General features: G+C 45.6%; 1 protein-coding gene across 2 annotated transcripts; it reads right to left on the reverse strand.

Annotated features, from left to right (window-relative positions):
- Position 1: 1 nt before the first annotated feature.
- Positions 2 to 20338, reverse strand: LOC118776262 (calcium/calmodulin-dependent protein kinase kinase 2-like). Of its 2 annotated transcripts, XM_036526454.1 has the most exons (17): positions 19821 to 20338; positions 12306 to 12887; positions 10213 to 10260; positions 9104 to 9157; positions 8558 to 8609; positions 8263 to 8396; positions 8030 to 8066; positions 7768 to 7789; positions 7568 to 7656; positions 7141 to 7340; positions 6871 to 6924; positions 6547 to 6620; positions 5752 to 5839; positions 5379 to 5507; positions 4989 to 5092; positions 4184 to 4234; positions 2 to 2724 (listed from the first exon to the last, which is right to left on the reverse strand). In XM_036526454.1, the coding sequence occupies exons 2-17, from the start codon at positions 12828 to 12830 to the stop codon at positions 2652 to 2654; spliced, it is 1734 nt and encodes a 577-aa protein (XP_036382347.1). In that variant the 5' UTR covers positions 12831 to 12887; positions 19821 to 20338; the 3' UTR covers positions 2 to 2651. The 2 variants fall into 2 exon arrangements, with proteins under 2 accessions (XP_036382347.1, XP_036382348.1); XM_036526455.1 differs by lacking the exon at positions 4184 to 4234 and having other exon boundaries at positions 19821 to 20337.
- Positions 20339 to 21398: the final 1060 nt, after the last annotated feature.

Raw genomic sequence — 21398 nt, forward strand, 5'->3', positions numbered from 1 at the left:
CTTAAAGGCAACTGTAATGTTTATTGAAACAATCAACTGGATACAATATGCAGAGGGTAATAAACCACAAGCTCACTCACCCATTGGCTTCCACAGAACTACACCAAAACTTAGTGTATTTAGTGCTTATATATGTCAGCATGCAGTCGGGTAGTGTATTCATATACCCAGTTACTCTAAAGTTTATTACTACGCTGAAAAGGAGTAAGCTATGAGATATGAGGGTTGGCAAATGTAGTCATAGCTCTCCTGTTAAGAATGGGTTTAAGGGCGTTACAAAAAGAGATATAAGAGTAAGTACACAGGTAGAAATACAGGTATTTTACAGTCACGTGGGTTGGGTGCTCACACGGGCACCCTGCAGTCAAGCCCTCCTGTTGAAGTGTTGCTCTGGATGCTGGTCACTAAAGAGTCCCTGCACATGCTCATAACCCTTCCCATAATTCCTTTGGACGATATTTAAATTTGACATTACATTTGCCGCTTCGGTTCGATAAGTGACAAGGTTGTAGCCTGAGACCGAGGTGCATTGGCATTGCAAAGGCATTGTTTTGTCTCGTGTGTGATGTTGTTCTCCTGTCTTTAATGATTTGAATTTAAAGGTAATTTCTGAAAATTGTGTGACTTGAAAGAAAGAACATCCTTTGTTAACACATGAAATTTTAAGTGTTTTTTTGTCTCCATGTGAATTGGCAAATACACTTCCAGGTATTTGCAAGATGTTGTCATTACAAATACTGTTACAAATTAATACACCCATTCATGTTGTGTTTTTTTTTCCCCCATTAGTTTCACTTTTGTACATGGTCTTATATGGTTCGTTCATTCATTTTCATCGGTAGGTATTTCACTACACAATACACACCTGATTGAAGATGTTCACAAAATTTGTGAATTCTGCTGATGAGTTTTCACACGTGGGAACTTACCAGGCTTTTTCCAGGGTCAATAAGAAAAAATAAAACAAAAGGGGGAGGAAGGAGCATTGCACCAAAGAGTACATTTCCTTATGCATAGTAATACGTTTGAAAGACTGTTTATAATTTAGAGAGCTACTTGATATGTGCTCAGAGTAACTTGAACTAGCTTGAAAAAGGTGAAATTAGTTACTTCTCTCAAACCCTTTCCTTTCTCTACGAGATTTTACACATACTTGAAATGACAAATATGTGGAAGCATTTATTTTATGACATACTGATTTATATACTGCTGAATTGTCCTATAACTGTGACTACCTAGCACTGACTGGATCTAGAGTGCACAAAGCAAGGGAGTGAGAATCATAGCGTCAGTCCGAGGGTACCCAGTCCTGCCAGCATTAACTCATCACTAAATGAACTGTGTTATGAACCAAAATTTTTTTTTCTCACGTCTGCCCAGATGCAACATTTTTCCATTGTCTGCATAGTGTGTGTATCAGCTCTGTATACCCATGTACTGAGTTGCCCTAAATGGAAGCGTGGTCCCTCCAGACTAAGACATGCTATGCTGGACACTAGATCAAACCGTTCTCTATTATCCTCTATTACGGCGTACTGAAACTTGGACTTTCCCGTAATTTATCATTCATAATTATATAATGCCTTACAGAAAGGGTTCGGTTCAACCAAGGGTGTGCTCTTCCTGACTGGGCACCACTGTTTCGTTTTACGACACCGGACACTTCCACGATATCCATCTCACCTGCAGTGCATCGCCCATCGAAAAATAAAAGCCCTGAGACCACACCGCATGCTTTGTCTCTTATATATAAACAGGCTTTTTGAGGTCAAGAGGTCAGCACAACACTCCATTGCATGTCAATAAGCAAAACAAACTATTTTTGCGAAACGCTGTTTGAAAACAATCTTACGGCGTACTAACCAGTGATATTTAAACCATTGTATAGACACACCCCTACAGGGATTCCTTACTGTTACAAGAAATTGGTGTGCTTCATGGATATAGAAAAAAAAATATTTCAACAACTCATTTTTCAATACTACACTACGTGATATTTGAATATGGACAACAATTTCCATTAAATTACTATCTCATTAATATTACATGTAAAATGCATAAGTAACCCTCCCCCCCCAACCCCTATGATATGCCGCTGTACACTGTGCAATCAATAATAGTCCCTTTTTTTTCAAATGTTGAATATGTTACAAAAATTGGCTCCACTGAAGGCGTTGCGGTAAAGCCGTCGTGAAACCAGCTGTTCGGAGGTGTGGCCAACATGGCCTCCCATCACCGTTAACGACGTTCCTTCCCTGCACCCAACCGCGGAGGGGGTGGGGGGATGGGGGGGGGGGTGTCTTTTGGTCAAAACAAGCAGGGGGGAGCCTCTGGGTTACAGGAGAGTAGAAAAAAAATGTATAATATCTGGTGGAGTTGGCACAGATGATGAGGGTGGTGGCGGGTTTGCGGTCGGCGCATGCTTCACAGCAGACAGGCATGCATGACAGGGGTGCAGACAGGTGATCCCCGGGCGGGGGGGGGCGGACGCCCCTCTCACACCACAGCGCCATGCATCACAGAGGTGCGGGGGACACCCCTTCCCTCCAAAATGTCGGAGGGCCTTTCCCCCTCCACGATAAATCTGGGGGGGAAAAAAAAAAGGGGGGACGGCTTGCTGACCGCTCCCTCCCCCTTCTTCCGGCAGCAGATCAGGACAGCACCTCGTCCTCCCCTACGAAAGGCAAGTCCATGTTCCTCATGTTGTCCCCGCTCTCCTGTTTCCTAGACGACAGAAGGAAGAAAATTCAGCAGAATTCCATGAGATGGGAGCTGTCGCACAGTGGCTTTATGGTGCAAGGGGAGGTTGGCAGCAAACAGAAATGACCTTCTTCGCCATTACTGTTCCTCATTTTTTTTTAATTAATTGAGGCTGCGGCTTCCTTGACAGGCAGGTGGGAGGTTATGCCAAGTCAGAGTGACAGGTGCATATGCAATGCAGTTCACTGTCATGTGTGCCTGCGCTTAGCTGTGTTTTTTTTTTAATCTATTATTTTGCAAATGTACCTTTTTTTCTTCACTGAAATCAAGATGCAAACTAGAGCCAAGGCAAAACTCTAGCCGACCGTTAGTTGCGCAATCAGGTCAGAGATATGAGGTCACAAAACTAGTTCACCGGTGTGTCCTTGGAGGGATTGGGGGGGTGGGGGGTGCGGGGGGGGGGGATGGGGGAAGGGAAGCTACAATGCTGCATGCTCTGAAATCAGGCTGAGTGCACAGCTAACGCAGGAGGAGTCTGCTGCGGTCCTCCCATCATGCCTCTCGCAAGCCGCGCCCGAGCCGGGTCGGAACCGGCTCCGTCCGGCAGGCTCATGCACCTGGCAGACACACTCATGCACGCTGCCGGGACGGGGAGTGGGTCCGCGGTGACGTGTCGTCAAGGCGACCGGCACCGTTCGCTGATGGGAGGGAAGTGTGAGCCAAATGTGACAGGAAGGGGGATCCACAGAGCCTTCAGTGGCTACGCTCCGCTAACTTTGAACAACTGGCTCGCATCTACATCGAATCGTGACAGCTTGTTTAATTCGTTTTTTTTTTTTTTTACTTTTGAGGTGTTTTTTTTTTTGTCACCTACTCAACGCTAGTTCAATAGAGGTCTGTCTTGCTCACGACGGCACAGCACTCACACACTTAGTTTCATTTAGCTCTTACTAAAGCCCGCAATCAATCAATCAATCAAGTTTATTTATACAGCGCTGCCGACAAAAGAGTTGTCACAGAGCATGGCACGATGTTCACCAAAGGCAAGCAGCCCACCGTTGTTTCAGTGTGAATAGAGACAAGCCGGAGGAAGAGTTCAGTGACATGAAGACAATAGCCAAAGGAAGTAAAACAAAAGCTTCAGCAACAGCTAAATGAATGCAGTGCGGCAGAGAAAGGATCTAAAGGTTCTTATGAAATGAGTTAAGCCGTAGACCAAGTTTTGAAGAGTTTTGCTGTGAATACGAGCGTTGCACCCAGCCCCGACAGGCAGGAGGGTATGAGCCACGTGAATCCCATCGTGTTTCCAGAGATGCATGCAACGGCAGGACGAAAAAAAAAAAAAACGTCCTGAAAACTGTCCCTCTGTCTGTTAGATCACACTTCACAGATGCACCTCATTGCAGGTGCCACTTGGATTTTCGTTTCCGGGACTGACAAGTTCGTTAGAGGCAGGCAGAGACTAGCAGTAACAATCCTTTACCTTTGATTACTATGAATGAAGCAGTATTTTCCAATCCCTGCCCTGCCTTTGCTGGAAGGTGGGAACGGAAGAGGAACAGTGAGATACACTCATCATGTAGAGTAACATGCATATTCACAGTTACTGACCATGACTAAACCTAACCACTATGACCCTCTGTCCCCAACACTGCGTAATGAATTTAAGCAACTGTTACATTTTATTCATTTTTCATTCTCACACAATTTTTGTTAATGTCAGTGACCACTGAGTCCCTGGTAGAGGGTAACCATGTTTAAAAAAAATGTAAAAAATGAACACTTGCTTACATTCCTAACTCAAAATTAAGGACAAAGGGCCATGGCTGTTGGACTGAATCTGGACCTTAGACAGAGGTGGAAAACTCCGGCTTCAGAAAGTACAAGTCCTCCCACGTATTTGTTCCACCCATGCACTACACCAGCTGAATTGAATTAGCACAACTCTTCAGCCAGGTAGAGGAGCTAATTAATGAAATCACCTTGTTTAGTGAATGGCTAGAACAAATACATGGTAGGACTTTTACTCTCTGAAGCCGGGGTTTTCCACCTCTGATCTTAGAGCATAACACATCAGAGCTTCCTGTTATACTATACTGTCAGTGTTAAAGACCTTAAAGTAGAGTATACTATACTGGTACACTCCACTTTAAGGTTGTTGACATTTACGAGGCAAACATTAATTGAGGCTGTGGGACGAAGAACCCTGAGGTGGCAGGGGAGGCTGGTGTTCAGTATTGCCCGTTTTGGTATTTCGGGGGCGGACATGTTCAGAGGAAGTGACTTACGTCAGAATGGTTCCTGGAGCAGAGGGGCACCTCTCCATCTCCCTCCTGCCCCAGTCAAAGGGGTTCCCAAAAGAACGTTTGCGCAGCATGGTCTTCACCAGGATCTAGAGCCAGGAAGAGGAAGAGGAGGACGAAGAGGAAGAGGAAGAAGCACGTGGAGACTCAACTCAGCTGCTTCAGGACCACATACATCAGAAGAATTGAGCATGGAGGTGCAGTGTTCTGCATTTCAGCAGTAAAAAAAAAAAATGATACAAGCCTCAATGCACTGTACGAGCTATGCAGAAAGGCACAGCATAAATAGGACAGCATAGGCTAATAGCGGCTAATGCTAATCATCTCTGACTGTGTGCTGTGTGACACTGCGAGCGGCTTGCTCCGTTCGCTCACCACCGTGGCCAGGCTGGGGATGTGCTTGACCGAATTCTCCACCTCCTCCTCCGTCACCTCGATCAGGGTGCAGTTCTCATCCTCCGAGGGGAGGGGCTCCGCGCCGTGCCTCGTCACCCACGGGTGCACCTGGGAAAGAGACCACGCAGATAACCGCCTGAATGCCGTGCACGGACATGCAATCACGCTTCTGTTCTCACACCCCCTGCACAAAGCACCTTCCCCCACACAGGCATCCAGCAGGTCTCCTTTACTGACCCTTCCAGGGACTATGAGTCCTGAGCCTACTGTATTTTTTAGAGCTTAGCACGTAAACATACAAGAAGAGAAAGACAGAATTTCACAGATGAAGCACACAGACTCGAAGGCAGACCTTGATTTGTGGCACTGTGATTCTGGTTTCCGGATTCTTGTCCAGCATCTTTAAGAGCAGGTCCTTTAGGTCCTCAGACACATCGACGCTGCAAACAGGGGAGCACAAGCGTCACATGTGCTGCCACGTCACCATGGCACAGCAGTGAGATTCAAACTGCCAGCAAAGGTTATAAGCACCCCAAGATGCAAACCTGAATGCAGTACATGCTAATATGTGTGTCTGTACTGTATGTATGTGTGTGTGTGTGTACACATGTATGCATATGTATGTTTTGTGTATGTGTGTGTATATGCATGTAGGTGTAGTTACTCTGTGTGAGTGTGTGTGTGTGTGTATGCATATATGTGTATGTACAGTGGGTGTGTGTGTGTGCGAGTGTGCATGCATGCTTGTTTGTATGCACATGCCTGTTTGTATGTGCACGCGTGCATGTGTGCACAGTATTGTGTGTGTGTGTGTGTGTGTGTGTAGGGGTGTGTGCGTGTAGGGGTGTGTGCGTGTGTGTGTGTGTGTGTGTGTATATGCATGTAGGTGTAGTTACTCTGTGTGTGTGTGTGTGTGTGTGTGTGTGTGTGTGTAGGGGTGTGTGCGTGTAGGGGTGTGTGCGTGTGTGTGTGTGTGTGTGTATATGCATGTAGGTGTAGTTACTCTGTGTGTGTGTGTGTGTGTGTGTGTGTGTGTAGGGGTGTGTGCGTGTGTGTGTGTGTGTGTGTAGGGGTGTGTGCGTGTGTGTGTGTGTGTGTAGGGGTGTGTGCGTGTGTGCGCGTGTGTGTGCGCGCGCGCGCAGCTCACTGCTCTGGCAGCTCCACTGGCTGGGTCTTGATCTTCTGGTGGAGACTGAGGATACGTTCGTCCATGAAGGGACACTGCGGGGACAGAGGCGACAGTGACATACCCAGGCGTAAAAGGTGTGAAACGGCTCACCGGAGTGTGTCTCTCTGATGTGCTAACTGTGTATACTGTGAATCTTTCAAGGTCAAGAGGGGGCAGGAACATTCTCTTATCTGCTGGTTTTTTGGTATCTGATCTAATACATTGTGGTGTGAGGCCTAAACTCAATAAGTTACATTGTAATTTCTGTTATTGTGCAAAGAAGTACATGATAGGTAAATTTACCACTCCAAATACAAAACAATACAGAGTCACTCCCATTGCCCACACATCCAGAGCCTGAAAAAGAAGAAAAAAAAAATTCATGACATCATATTTTGGTTTTTTAAGCCTTCTTCAGCATGTTTCATAGTTACAGCGATAGAGCAGCTCCTAGATAACCCTGCAGTCATGATGCTTCAACCGTTTCAAATCTTTTACTCACAACCCAACGGGCTCAATCCTTTAGTTGCACTTCTAAATGAAACCTCCAGGGGGCGAAATGCATTCAATCACCTTGCCAGAGAAGTTTTTCCTGGTCTCCGAAAGGGTCTCGGGTGCGAGGAAGGCCGGGGTCCCCACAGTACTCGTCAGTAGCGCGTCCGTGCCCTCGAACTGGTTACTGACCCCAAAGTCAGCAATTTTAATGTGACCGTCTTCCCCCACCAAGAGGTTGGAAGGCTTAATGTCTCGATGAATTATCTTCTGATAATGCACTGAAAATAAAAAACAAACATATATGCATACATATTTCCTCCACTATTTAAACGGTTAATAGCAAATGGCACAATTTTGACTTAATGAGGGTTAGGGCTAATTTTGGCATTGTAAGTCAATTATCAAGGCATGGGGGGACACTGAGGAGAAGGCATAGCTTCTGAGAGGGGAGGTGGTTTATCATATCCTTCTTTTATTTCAAGAGCGAGGAGAGCTGTCAACTCACAGAACTCGATTCCTCTCAGAAGGTCCTGGAAGTAGAATCGGGCCTGGTCTTCGGTCAGCGGTTTATCTGTCGGGACCTCCATCACCGCCCTGAGGGGATGCCACACACAGAGAGAGAGCCAGTTCAACTCAGCCCCGACTAGGGGACGGTCCACCATACATGTAAGCACTGATTATTAGGCACTTAAGGTATTTACTCACCCTTGTTTGACCAGCTCGAAAACTGCAAAAGAGAGAGAATGTTTAAAACAGAACTGCAATCAAACTGTGGACACAATCATTCAAAACTAGACTGAGCATGCAGTTTTGTGCCGGCCATGTTCATATTGGTTGCAAATACGTCACGCAGGATAAAGATTTGAGCAGTGTGTGTGTGTGTGTGTGTGTGTGTGTCAGACAGGATGAACAGATGTCCTGCCAGCAGAAGTTGGCTGTTTGGATGGGGGGCTCCTGGCACTCGTACCCATGTACAGATGGTCCTCGCTGGGATCGTCCAGCACCTGGACACGGGGAAGAGGAGAAACGGGATGGGCGAGAATTCACGCAGAGGCAACACAAGGACCCTTCAACACTGAGTCCACTGATGCCTTAATACCAGCCTGTGTTCAGTCTTCTTTACACCGAGTAAAGTAGTCTGCTAGTGCCGCTAACACTAACGGCTGCTAACACTAACGGCTGCTAACGTCTCCCAGTTACCTCCACTAGCTTCACCACGTTGGGGTGGTCCAGCTTCTTCAGGATGGCGATCTCCTGGTACACTCGCTCCAAGGGTCCCTTGGGCTGGGGGGGGCCCTCGGAGTCCACCTTGGCACCTCGAGGCGGGGGTCGCCCTGCAGGAGAACGGGGGGGGTGGTTGGGTGAGATTACGGAACCCCCTTTACCAAAATCATGGGACAGTCACTGTGTACTATTTGTGCTCTAAGGTTTCACTGGATGGGTGCACGATGTGGACGGCTCGGGGGGCTGGCTCTAGGGCCCGCGCGGCACTTACGCGGGAAGCCAGCCTGCCTCATCAGCTTCTTCTTCGACAGCACTTTCATTGCCTGCGGGAGAGAAGAGGCACAGAGTCTCCGTCTGTCAGAGCGCACATGCTACCCTCTCCCCAGCCCCTCTCTCTCTCACCGCAGTCTGCGAGATGGACCGCCAGGCCCTGAGGAGCTCCTAACCCTAACCCTTCCCAGCGCCTCCCTGCCCCTGCATCCACTGCGGCGCTCGGGAGACCAGATAATTCTGTAATGCGACACTCCGCTCGATTCCCGCTCCATTATTCCTGCCCCTCTCTCCTCTAACAGCACGCTGCCCTATTTCTTTTCTAAGCATTCAGGAGACAAAGACAGCCAGATCTAAGTAAAACACATTCTGTCTTCTGAACGCGCAATCAGTATGTGTTAGTTTATTACCCTTTATTTAGCCTGACTGCAGCGCTCTTTGTATGAAATCCGATATTCATCGGGTGAAATCCAATGTTCATCTAAATCGCCCAACGTTTGCCTGTTTTTCCCCCTGACCAGAGGGGCGGGGCATCGGCGATACTCACATAATACGTGTTGTCGTCCTCGTTGTACGCCAGCTTGACGACTCCATAGGAGCCCTTGTCGGGAAACAGGAGACACACAGTGAGCCGAAGATGAGCTGCAGCTGTCCCATAATTCCACCCTGTCCAGCAGGGAAGTGCGGTGCCATAGCACCTGAGAGGGGGCGCTGTCCCTTCTCTCCGTCCCCCGATGCAGGGGAGAGCAGGAGGGGGGGCGGGGACACAAGGGGGACGTGGGACAACGAGCTCATTTTACACCCATATCTGCTCAAAGCTCCTTGACAGGTGAAGAAATCCTGTCTGTACCGATGTGCATTTGCTGCCCATTTTGATTAAGGTCTGCCAAATCATATTAATATATTGATATAGCATATGAATTATTTCTCTGACAGGAAACCACACACACGGCACACTGACACACTTAGACTGCTGCACTGTGGGAAGGTAGCACTTCCTCCTCACCGACCCCCACACAGACACGCCCGCACTCTTTCACCCGGCCCCCCTCTCTGTCACAAACACACACGCGCGCGCGCACACACATACACACACACGCATGCATGCACACAGACACACATACACACACACGCGCGCGCGCACACACACACAAACGCACACAGACACACACACAGCTGCTCTCTTTTTCACCCGGCCCCTCTCTCTCACAGACACACACACACACACACACACACACGCACACACAGGTCCCAGTGGAGTGGACAGATTGGAGGTATAGCAGGGAGGCTGCTTGCTGCTTGCAGTCTATTCCACGGATATACAAACAACCTTTCGGGGGAAAATCTTTTCAGAAGCTTTAACGATTTCCCACTGACTGAAGAGAACAGAGGCAGAAACACAGCAGGGGCACACAGATGAAGCTCTTCTATTGCAAGCAATTACAACACTTTTTTAATCTACCATTCTCTTAAAAGTTGGAACATACTTTTTTCCCATCTTAAATCAGATTTTCAGAAATGGACTATGTGGGAAAGATCGCAAAGAAATTATTGATCTTCCTCAGTTTTGATCACTTCTATGCAGACAACTGTGGATGAGAGCTGTTACACATAAGTAGATAAAGTAGATAAAAATCAGTTTTAGATTCTCTTTACCTTTCCAATCTCATCTTTCAGCTTGTACTGGTTGAGCTGCACACAGTCCTATTAAGACAAAAAGGACAAAGCCCCGGAACACCGAATTTGGTATTAATACAACAGGTTATTCCAATTCTGGGACACAAACATCACTTGTCCTTATCATGGCATTTACAGAAAAAGAAAATCACTTACAAATGAAGCTCCTCATACCCTAAATATAATCATACATAATTACTCTACTGGCCTTTCACTTGCCAACTTGTTCGTGTTTACTTTCTGACAACTTTCGTTTTATGTGTGAGTGTAAGTGCACTTGTCAAAACATCTATGCAATTCAATAAAAATTGTACAAGGTAAATGACAAAGTGCCAAGAAAAAATAGGACAAAAAGTAAACAGCGAAAGTAGGCAAGCCTTATAAACAAAACAAATAATTAGACAAATACAGCGAGAGCTTAACAGCAAAACCTCCAAGGAGGGCTGTTAAACATCAAAGGGGTTAGACCTACAAACGGGTGCTGATCTTATCAAAGGAAGCCAGGAGCTGGAATTTTCCAAAAGACGCAAATCTACTGCTGCACAGTAGCCACAATACGGAAGCAAAACTTTGGTTATCTTCATTTTTCTCATTATTTTACATCTTATTTCCGTGAAGTGTTATCTTATAACCTCAGTTTATAGAACCCTGGCAGTGACATTACTCTGCCGCAGTGGTGCACTTCCACTTCACCAGAAAATGTCTAAATTCTACTGATGATCAATATCCAAATGGCAAGATGCCAACATGGCAAGATGCCCCATGTTTTAAACATACAGTATTTAAGCTATAAAACAGTACATTCAAAGTACTTCAGTACAGATGAATGTATATATGTACTCTTTATAATTTTACAGAGTAGATTCTAATGGGTTATTATTGTTACAGCATCAACCAAATTACACAAACATATACTAATCATATTAAAATACAACTGATTTCATGACACCCCCACCTCCCTTCATCTCAGGCTAATTTATAAGGCGCAGTTTTGAAATTCCACCTCCGGCTTTTTACTAAATCCAGCTTGATTCCTACACCATCACATTTTTTCTAATCTAGCCCAAAACATTTACCAGGCTGTCCTTTCTAGTCTAGTCAATGCTACAGAATCTATATTTCTAAAGAGAAACATACAACCTGTAAGCAGTCTATTCTACATCATCTACTTGTGTCAAGGGACAAAAAGCATCTTGCCAACAAACTACTGCAGGACAGCAAGAAAAGGGATCATCTAGCCACCTGACCTTACCTTTGAAGCATTCCCTCACTCTTTGATAATCAGTAGCCATATTATTGATTGGGTGAGAGAGACATGTTTTGCCTATTAATGGATTGCATTAATATATCATAAACTAGTTAATGTCTTCAGAGAATAGTTTATACCTATCTCCCTTGACGAGCTGTTAAAGATTAAAAAACAATATTCACATCAAGGGATTTCAACCAGGGCCCTGGTTCACAGAATAATGTGAGAGGGTCTTTGGAACAATTTGGAAGGAAAAAAATAAACTTGCAGAACAAGCATGCAAGTTTTAAATCATCATTCATAATAAATTCCCTGTGTTACAACATCCTGATACATCAAGGCCATTAAAACTTAAAATTTCTATTAAATATTCATTAATTTCTTTTACATTTCCAATTTAAATGTTTGCAGTGAAAAAACACTTTTTAAAACCTGAGGGAAATATGTAAGCAGTGATGCAACTGTTGAATTAGGAGCATAGACAGAAAAAAAGGCCCTTACAGTAGCATTACTGTAGAAAAAGGCCCTGACAGAAGTACTGTTGCTTAAAATGGCCTTACAGAGGGAATGTTGTATAAAATGAATCTTACACAAGGTATAGAGCAAAAAAGGGCCATTACAGAAAGAGTAGCATAGAAATAGGCCCCTTACAGAAAGAATAGTGTAAACAAAGGGTCCTTACAGAAAGACTAGAGCAGAAACTGGCCTTTACAGAAGAACTAGTCCAGGCTGCCGTGCTTCACAAATTTAGGGGACTGGTGTTTTGGCTTAACACACAAGGGGCTTGCCCTGCAGAGCAGTGGTGTGGCAGGGGAGGACCTACCTGCAGGTCGGTGATGGAGACCCTGTGCGACTCCACGGTGGGCCGGCGTGGGAGGCGGGGGGAGGCGTGGGGGGAGGTGATGGGGGAGTAGGGCAGGGAGGGGTAGATGTAGCGCCCGTTGAGGCCGGGGGAGCCGCAGGGCGAGGAGGCGGTGTGGGTCCGCTCCTGGAGGGACAGCTTGCGGTCCGACAGGTTGAGCCGGGCCCGGCTCTCTCGGGACTCGGGGAAGAGGGCCTCGGGGCTCCCTGCGTGGGACAGGCGTTCGTGCATGGGGGACGTGGCCGGCTCGGGGGTGTCGGAGCTGTCCATGTCCTCCACCTCCTCGCCGGGCCCACTGGGCTCGTACTCCGTGACCACGATGAGGGACTCCATGACCGCTGGGGGCAGGTTCAGCACGGAGGGCAGCAGCGGCGGCGGGTGCTGACGGTGCGGTGGGCGTGGCTGCGTGGCTGGGGGCGGGCACAGGGCATAGCCGCAGGCGGGCGGAGGCTTAGCAGAGGGCAGGGCGGAGACACATGACGACATGGCGTCCGTCCCGAAGGCCCCCAGACCTCTCCTCCATCAGAATCTCAGGTTTCTCGGCTGTGAGGAGAGAGAGGAACATGGATCCCACTGCAAACACCAAAGGCATACTCACCTACAGGTCAAAGTCCCCTCTCATCAGCTCCACTCTGCCTTGCAGTACAAACCACCACCGCCGCTACGTTTCAGCCAATATTATTTTGGACAGCTAGCTTCACCAAATGTTACGGAGTTTACCAGCTAGGCCTGGTGGATGAAAACTGCTCGCAGACACCAAGCTAAACAAACTGAAAGCTGAAAGGCATCCAAAAATTCTCCCATTTCCTCTGTTCATCATTCCTTATCTACTTATTGCTTGGTTTTATTTTTCCAGTTGTGTCATTGGTTTGTCTTGCGTTCACTTTCCTCGCACCTTCAGATGATTTCCGCTTCCACTGCGATCCCTACAGCAAGCCGAGGGGAGCCAGTATAATTCTAGTGAATGAATCTTTAATGCAATTCAGCCTCACCGCAGAGACATGCTGTGTCAGATCTAGCTCATCCTTCTTTTAAGTTTTGCCCTTTGACACGAGGTGAACCAAGCTAATGTAAACTATGTCCCAAATGAGCAGGCCGCTGGGCAGCCAAGCGCCTCAGGAAAATGACTCTATCCAAAGCATTCCTATGCAGTCAACAGTACATGCAGCTGCAGTCAGGGATGAACACTGCTCATTGCAGGACTCAACCCTGAACACAGACACATTTCTACTGGACATTTTACAAACTAAACAGGATGTCAGTGCAACTTATGCATGGGTAAAAAAAAACCCTCCAAGCTCTGTTAAAATACAAGCACAGCGGGAAAAAACACTCCCTTTCAAAGTACTACAATTCTATTTTTGTCAGAGCAATTCTCTTGTGCATCTGCTAATATCTTCAGAAGAAAGAGATTTCGTAAAACAAATGTTCAGCGTTTGGCAGTACGTCCATCTTACCAGCAGGCAGCACACTGTGCCAGTTTTTACTTTGTGCCCCTGGCAAGGAAAGACTGGGCCAATTAGAGAGTGCCCCATAACCTCTCCGTCTCTGTCAGGAGCTCGTCAGACGCAAAGCTACCCTCAGTGCACTAAAAACAAAAAAAAAAAAGCAGTTTCCTGGCTTTGCTTTTTTTCCTCTGGATTTTACAGTACAGTGAACCTTAAGATTTCTCCCCAAGCTGTTAGAGACGTTACTTTTGTATTATTTCCTAAAAAATATTATTTCTTTCTGTTTTAGAAACATAATTAAGAGAATAATCTCGGTATGAGGAAGATCTGCAGCAGGGGGAGGACTCGTGATGCTGATGTAAAAAAAGGGCAGGCTAATTTGTATGTGGCAGGTAGAAGGGGCAGCTTGTGTGGGAGGACCCACCCACTGCCTGTACCCTCTGCGATTCACGAGTGCCATTAAAAACCACTTTGGCATTTCCTCCCGCCTATACATAATGCCAATCCACTGTCTCTTTCTCCCTTTCTCCCTCTCTCTCCTCTCTCCTTCTCTCTCTCTCTCTCCCAGCCTCCTACACTCCTGAGTGGGAGCTGCCGTGTCACTGTGTGCCGCAGTGCACCGGGGGTGTTCAGCTCTCTCCTCAGACGCACCTCGGCTAGTGCTCTGAGGACTCTGTCCCTCGCGCAAAAGGAGCCAGCTCCGGGGGAGAGTTTAACCTCAACCGAGCCGTTTCGTACCCGAGCAGACTGGCCCCGGCCCACGCCCTCCTCCTCCTCCTCTTCCTCCTCCTCCTCCTCCTCCGCCTCCTCCTCGCCTTTAATGGGTAAAAAAACCAGCACTCCCCGATCCAGCACTCAGCCTTGTTCTGGAACAGTTCTGGGCCGCTCTCCCAAGACGGAGTTATGTAGCTGGCGAAAAATAGGACACATTCCTTTCTGCGAGGCAGAAGGAGGGCACCCAAATGCAACGTGGGCCTGCCTGACCCACGGTGGGTTTTCTTTTTTTTTTTTTTTTGCCGCTGTCGTATCTTCGCCTTTCAGGAGGAGGCGGGCCTGGTCTCCTGAGAGACCATTTCAGAAACAGATGGATGATACCAGCGTGGGGGCAGAGGCGGCGGTGGGCCTGGAATTTGGACGGGGGGGCCCGTGAGGACGTGCGCACAAGCTAAAATCTCAGTCTCATCCCACTTTCAAAAACTTACCTTTATACAGCATAGGCAGAATTAAAAAAAAAACAAAAAAAAGATTTGCACCTACTGTTCTGTATCTGTACAGTCGTGTGCAGTGCATAGAGAAACCACACGAAAAAAGCCTGACTGATTCAGACTGCAGTTCCATGGATCCCATGAGGGTCATGTCGCTGGCTGCCCCCTGGCTCTGTAAGCTGTGACATGTGGATGTCACGTCTTAGGACGGCGCTATGCAGACATTAGGACCAGACGTGAAGAACACAAGGGAGGTTAAAGATACTTCTGGACAGCACAAACGACCACTGCAGTTTAACTAAAAATAACCATGACTGTAATAAACAAGTTACAGCAGCTCAGTGTAATAATTAATACACTTCTGAACCGAGAAGCGCAAACGAGGCACACAAGCCGAATGACCACTTCAACATGTAACTGCCTTAGCATACATACATTCCTCCAAAGAAAGATGGAGATATCAGAACTTCTTGCACTGGGCATATTTCTGATGTAGCATTTCACTAAGACAGAGGGGCACATTCAAGGTAACTGCTTTGTCTTTAACTTTGAGTAACAAATTTAAGCAAGCGGTAGATTTTTTTGTGAACGTTACACTTAATTCTGTTTGATGAGATTGATGATCACTGAAATTAACTGAAAAGAATTTGTGTGCTGATGTAAAAAATGAAAACAGCCTTTAATTCTTTGCTAAATGTTAAGGACTAAGCTCCATTGCCATTAGTTAGAATCATCAAGGGAAAAGTGAATCAAGGGCCTAGTGTATTAAGACTGTTAATTGGTTTTAGACAGTCAATGTTGTGATAGCTATAATGTATAATAAAATGTGTTATGTAATCAATTTCCTCTGGAAGGAAAGCTAATAGGTATTACATGGTACCGCTGCTATCTACGACTACTTTGTACAAAAAAGAAAAAGTAAAATCTCCAGATTTTTCAGCAAGACATAAATTGACACTTTTCCTTCTATTTCAGCGGGGTGGTGGTGGTGGGGGGGGTGGCAGGCAAACTGAAGGCATCCAATAGAAAATGAGGTGCTTAAAATTCATAAGTTCTTGTGTCATAACATGGTGTCAACATTCTGTCTCCACACCAGGAGCCGTCTGTTCCTACTCGCGGCTGTGACCTTGCGCGATAGTAAGCACGGGAGGACTCAGGCCGAGCCAGCGCGGGCCTGGTACTCTCACGGAGTCCATTTTAGGAGCTGTCCAGACGCCGACACTGATTCCTATCTGCCTGCTGGCTCCTGTTGGACAGATATAAACAGCCAGGATGGTCTGTTTGGATAGGCTGAGAGAGCCATTACTGTACCATAGTGCCCCCGCACCCCCACTCCCCCCAACCCCCCCACACACACCCCCCTCAGGCTGCACTTTCTCAAAACTGTCCTTCAGTTTCCTGAATGCCGTGTGATCTCCGATACAAATCCCACAGGACAGCACACCCACACTGACTACTGCGTCGTGCTGAAAAGCTGGAGGATACTGCGAAGATACTGCCAAGCACTCCAGCAAATGGAAGTATGGAATTTTAATCTGCACCCAATGTGTGCCCTAAACGCGACCTAGTTTCTTTGTTGATGTTTACGTACACACACACACACACCACACACACACACACACATGCGCACACACACACGCACATTCTTCAACTGGTGAGATCCATCTCACCATGAAGTGGTGCGCACAAGCCCCAGAGCATGGAGCATCACCACCCTGCATAACGGAGGAAGCCCAGGCCAGTTAACAGTGGCTTTCTCGTGTCAGCTGAAGAGCTCACCACTCTGCACTAAACCCCTGGACCTCCCTGATCTCTCATTGGTTAATACTGGGTCTCAGAAGGAAACCAATGCCTTGCCCTAGAAAGGCACAGCTGTTAGCATGCTCTCAGCCCATCTTGTTCCAGATGCCCGTGATTGTAAAAACATGGTCACATGGTCTAACCTTTTCTGGAGGTGTTTTACGATGCATGTGTGCGTTGTGGGGGGAGGGGGCGGGGCGGGGACAACAATACAAAACGAAAACAAGGAACCTGGGCGTTGTAGAGAAACACAGTCCCCAAAACACCACAGCGAGGAGGAATCAAGCAAAGGTGCCTCTCCCCAGCATAGCTTTGCTGCTCCACATTCAACAAACAGTCTAACTCCATAATCGGCCAGAGGATTTGCTATGGGAAGCTTTAATGACTGGCCATATGCGTTGCTTGCTATCAAGGCATTACCAGTGTCCATGCGGAGAGATGGCCTCTGTTTTGCCACAAGGTTCTCTGGGGCATGGGAACCCAGCTGAGCAAAACCAGTTGATAAAAAAAAATACTAATATAGGGAAATATTTCATGGCCGAGAGAGGGGGTGGGGCCATGTATAGAAGGTATGTTTCATCTCCTACTGAGGGAGAGGACCTGTTATTTTCCTGTTACTGGTGTGGACACTGCATTCAGAAGGAGTGACTTCTCTCTGGCAGGTCTTGGACACCAACTGTTATATTGACTTTCCAACTGTGATGTAAAAAATAAAGAAACTTAATTCCCTTTGTTTTTTTAATCGAGCTGTAGTGATTAATTGATTCATGGGACAAAATAATCAAGAAACACTTTAGTTGACGACTAATTCTTTTCCTCAAAAGATTGATCTGGTTTAATAAATAAATAAATTATTATAACACCATGTGCACATGAAAGGCGGTATAATGACAGGGATCCTAGTGAACCCCCTTATGCCTGTCGGGTGTAGGCAGGTAGCTAAATTATATTACAAGAGAAGCAAGCGGCTAGCTAGCAAAAACTAGCTAAAGGTAGGCCCTACAGTACACTGTCCACAAGTAGCAAAGTTGTTATAAACAAGTATGCAGGAAAATACAACTAGCTACCTAACTAGCTATACAGGTTTAACATAAAACTATGAGTAAAGATATGTTTCCACTTTACCTGGCTAATCTAGCTAGCTATCATGCTATTTTAAGCAGAGTAAGATGCATCTTTCAAACCTTTCAGGACTGCTGTGACACCAAAGAAAACACAATACTGGGTCTGTACTGATTTTGTGCATCTTACATCTTGTATAATCAAACCAACAGTCAACCAACATCAAATTCCCTATGGGGATCTCAAAGGCAATTTGGCTGTTATGTAAATTAGCATTTCGGTAACAGCACTGTTGAATTCAACCTGCATCCAGAGTTTTACTTGGTAACTGACCAGCTAGCGGTTTTAGAGTTATTTATTGCCATTTTGGGGAATTGGATCATGAGCTAAGAACATGGTTTGACTAGTACTGTAATTTGTAAAGGATCAGTATAGACAAGCTCGCTTATGGAGATAAAAGCATTATGTAAAAATGAACTATTTATAACAGAGAACATATGACTTTAATGTACAGCTTGGGTTAAAACAAAGTATAGACTATTTTTAGCTAAGCCTCATCAAGTTTGGTAACTAAATGTCCTTTATTTTTAATACTTTATCTTACATATACTGACATGATTGAATTTTTTCCCCAAAAGTCTAACTTTTACATTTTACAAGGTTGTCCTATCTAACAATTTTAAATCAAAAAACCTTATGCGCAGCTATGACCACCATCTGAAAGAGGCTTCTATTCCATAAGATCAAAGGGCAAAAGGGCGCTGATAATCACATAGGAATTACACTGTAGCCTGTCAACATTAAAATATGACACGGTAACCCTTTTATCTAGTCAGGAAATTTGATAGGAGACCTTAAACAAATCGATTCAAATGGTACAGGCGTGTATGTTCTGATAATGTTAGTAAATAATGTAAGTCAGAGAGCACAAAATGAACACATCCAGCGCGGGCCACATTGCCCTTGATCTCGTCATTTAGCTGTACCCCGAGACCATTCATTACGCGTCATTAATTTCAGATAAACGCATTTGGGTCTCAGAACAGAACAGCAAAAAAAAACGCTTAAATAACCCTGTGCCTAATTCACCACTACGTGTACGCGACTGCCCAAGAGCACCATTTCGTAGGGCACTTCGGACCCTTCCGGAGAAAGGAGCGCTTTCGTTTGACCTGGTTCTGTCAGTGTAACAGAAACATTCGGGACCTTAGGACCCAACGGACTTTTGTGTCGCCGTAGTACACTTAGCGCACCAAAACAATCCGTGTGAGATGCAAATTGTTGGTGTCCCTTGGTTTATCTGTGCGCTTTCATATGGAAATCTGTTTACCGTCAAAGGAGTATAAAGCGGTCAGTACATTATTAATAATACAAAACCCACACGCAAAACACAAGCCACGGTGTGAGACTGCTCTGACAAACCAGATGTGGTTATTTCCATGCGCCAAAAGGGTTGCGTTATAAAACATTATTTTTACTGCGTTAATATGATCCGCTACCTGGTCTGATCTGAAACATTAACAGGAAGGTATATACTTGCATCTCCATGTCATGTAGTGCATCACTCGCCTTCTCTCATACACACATACACATGAATATGTATTATATGACATGAATATTTAAGTACAGTCATATTACATATAGCGAGTTAGCTAGTCAAATAGCTATGTCTAACGGCTATCCAAGTCTTAAATGTCTTAAAAGTCCAACACTGTGCAAGTGTGCGCTGCTTACCAAGCTAACGTTAGCGACATGTGAAATAATATTTGGCAATTTATACATTCTCAGGAGAAGACATGCCAGCCTGAGCCTCGATGTTAGCTGTTAGCTAGCTGGCTCCGTCTTCCCACGGAAGAGCCGTTATCAAAATAGTGTCTGTTCTGAGAACAATTTACAAGAAAACAAAATCAGAAAACACGGGTTATTTGCAGCGACAGACGCGCAGATTATCGTATTCTTACCTTTCCGTTTAGCGATGATAGTGATGTGGTTCCCTCACCTCACAGGCCAGTTCTCTCACGGCGTATTTCCCCGCATATTCAGCTGCATTCAGTCAGAATGGAGGGGAGCGCAGCTCTGATAGGTGGCGAAAACCTCCGAGAGGACCAATCCAGCAAACCAAACGGCAGATCACCCTCCCGTAACCCGGGGGCGTTCGGGTCTGCAGGGATTGTCTTCAGTATTGTAAGACACGGGACCGCACCCAGGGCTAGCACACCTCCCGGGGCAAATATGTCCACAATTTTCAACCGGAAAGCTAAAAGCACATTGACGCGACCAAGTTCGTCACATCTGCAAACTTGCTATCGCAGCTAAAATTAGTCAAATTGCGTTCCCCTCCCATGTAAACGCGATGACACTTCCTTACCTGATGCGAAACTTTACACTTTACATTTTCCGAAGTGTCGCACCTGAAATACCACGATCACCAGCGCAATCGGAGCAGAATGCGGGTTTTTATAAGCGTTTGTCTTTTACTCTGTCAGGGGGTTCCATCTGACCAGACCGGTAAGATCATTTTAAAATTATAATGACAATTGTGTGCGTGTGTGTGTGTGTGTGTTATACAGTGTAGAATAAAAATAAAATCACACTGTTAAATTACTGAATATTATAAATTATAGTTTGTGAATATGAGTGTCAGTAGCAGCCAAATACAGAAAACGTTAATTATCATTATTCCTCGTCTATACCTTACTGAATAACAATTCTGTATGACTGACTGTAAAAAAAAGGAGAAACTAGAGGTTGTAAGCTACCTCAAATGCTTCCAAGCCCCAAAGGTGTATTTTATAGTGACAGTCATAAGATTCGTTCAAACAGACATTTAAATGATGTGTAAACTTACATTTGAAAAACAATACATCATAAAAAATGGGTTAAGTAGGCCTGCTTGTCTAAACATTATGTACACAAACGGTTTTTCTGCACGACAGGATTCCATAGTTCCATTAGCGCTTTCAGTGTTAAGGCAATTTAAATTGCAATTTTCAACGACAGACGATCGTTGAATCACAGATTTAGTGATTAAAAACTAATTAAAAAAAACAGAACGAAAACAATATGCTTCCCAGCCCACAATTCAAGTACTTTTGCTTTTTAGACAGCATAGCGTTTATCTTGGCCGCGAGTTTTGCTACGATGAAAAAATCAAAAAGTCCCTGTATAAAACTTGTCAGTTATTCGGGAGACAGAATTGTCAAATGTGAAACCAAAAACGGAAAGGCATGGTTTGTGGCTCAATATCGCCATCGCGTGGTTCACGTATAAAACATTACTCAGTTGCGAGGGGTTAGGCGCAGACCTGAGACTGTTCAGCGTGCCTTGCCAGGTGCTTTGCGGAACTTACTTTGCTATCTCCACGAATGTAGTGTCGTACGCCACCTTTTTAGAAAACGTAGTACTAAGATGGCCATGGATTAAGACCATAAATGACACACAAGCATGTGCCTACTAGAAATAGCCCTTTCTTATCCGCAGCAACTATTATTGTGCTCTACTAACGTGATCCACTAACACAATTGGATATTTATTGAGGT

Source organism: Megalops cyprinoides, chromosome 4, assembly GCF_013368585.1.
Source record: "Megalops cyprinoides isolate fMegCyp1 chromosome 4, fMegCyp1.pri, whole genome shotgun sequence".
Classification (NCBI taxonomy): Eukaryota; Metazoa; Chordata; class Actinopteri; order Elopiformes; family Megalopidae; genus Megalops; species Megalops cyprinoides.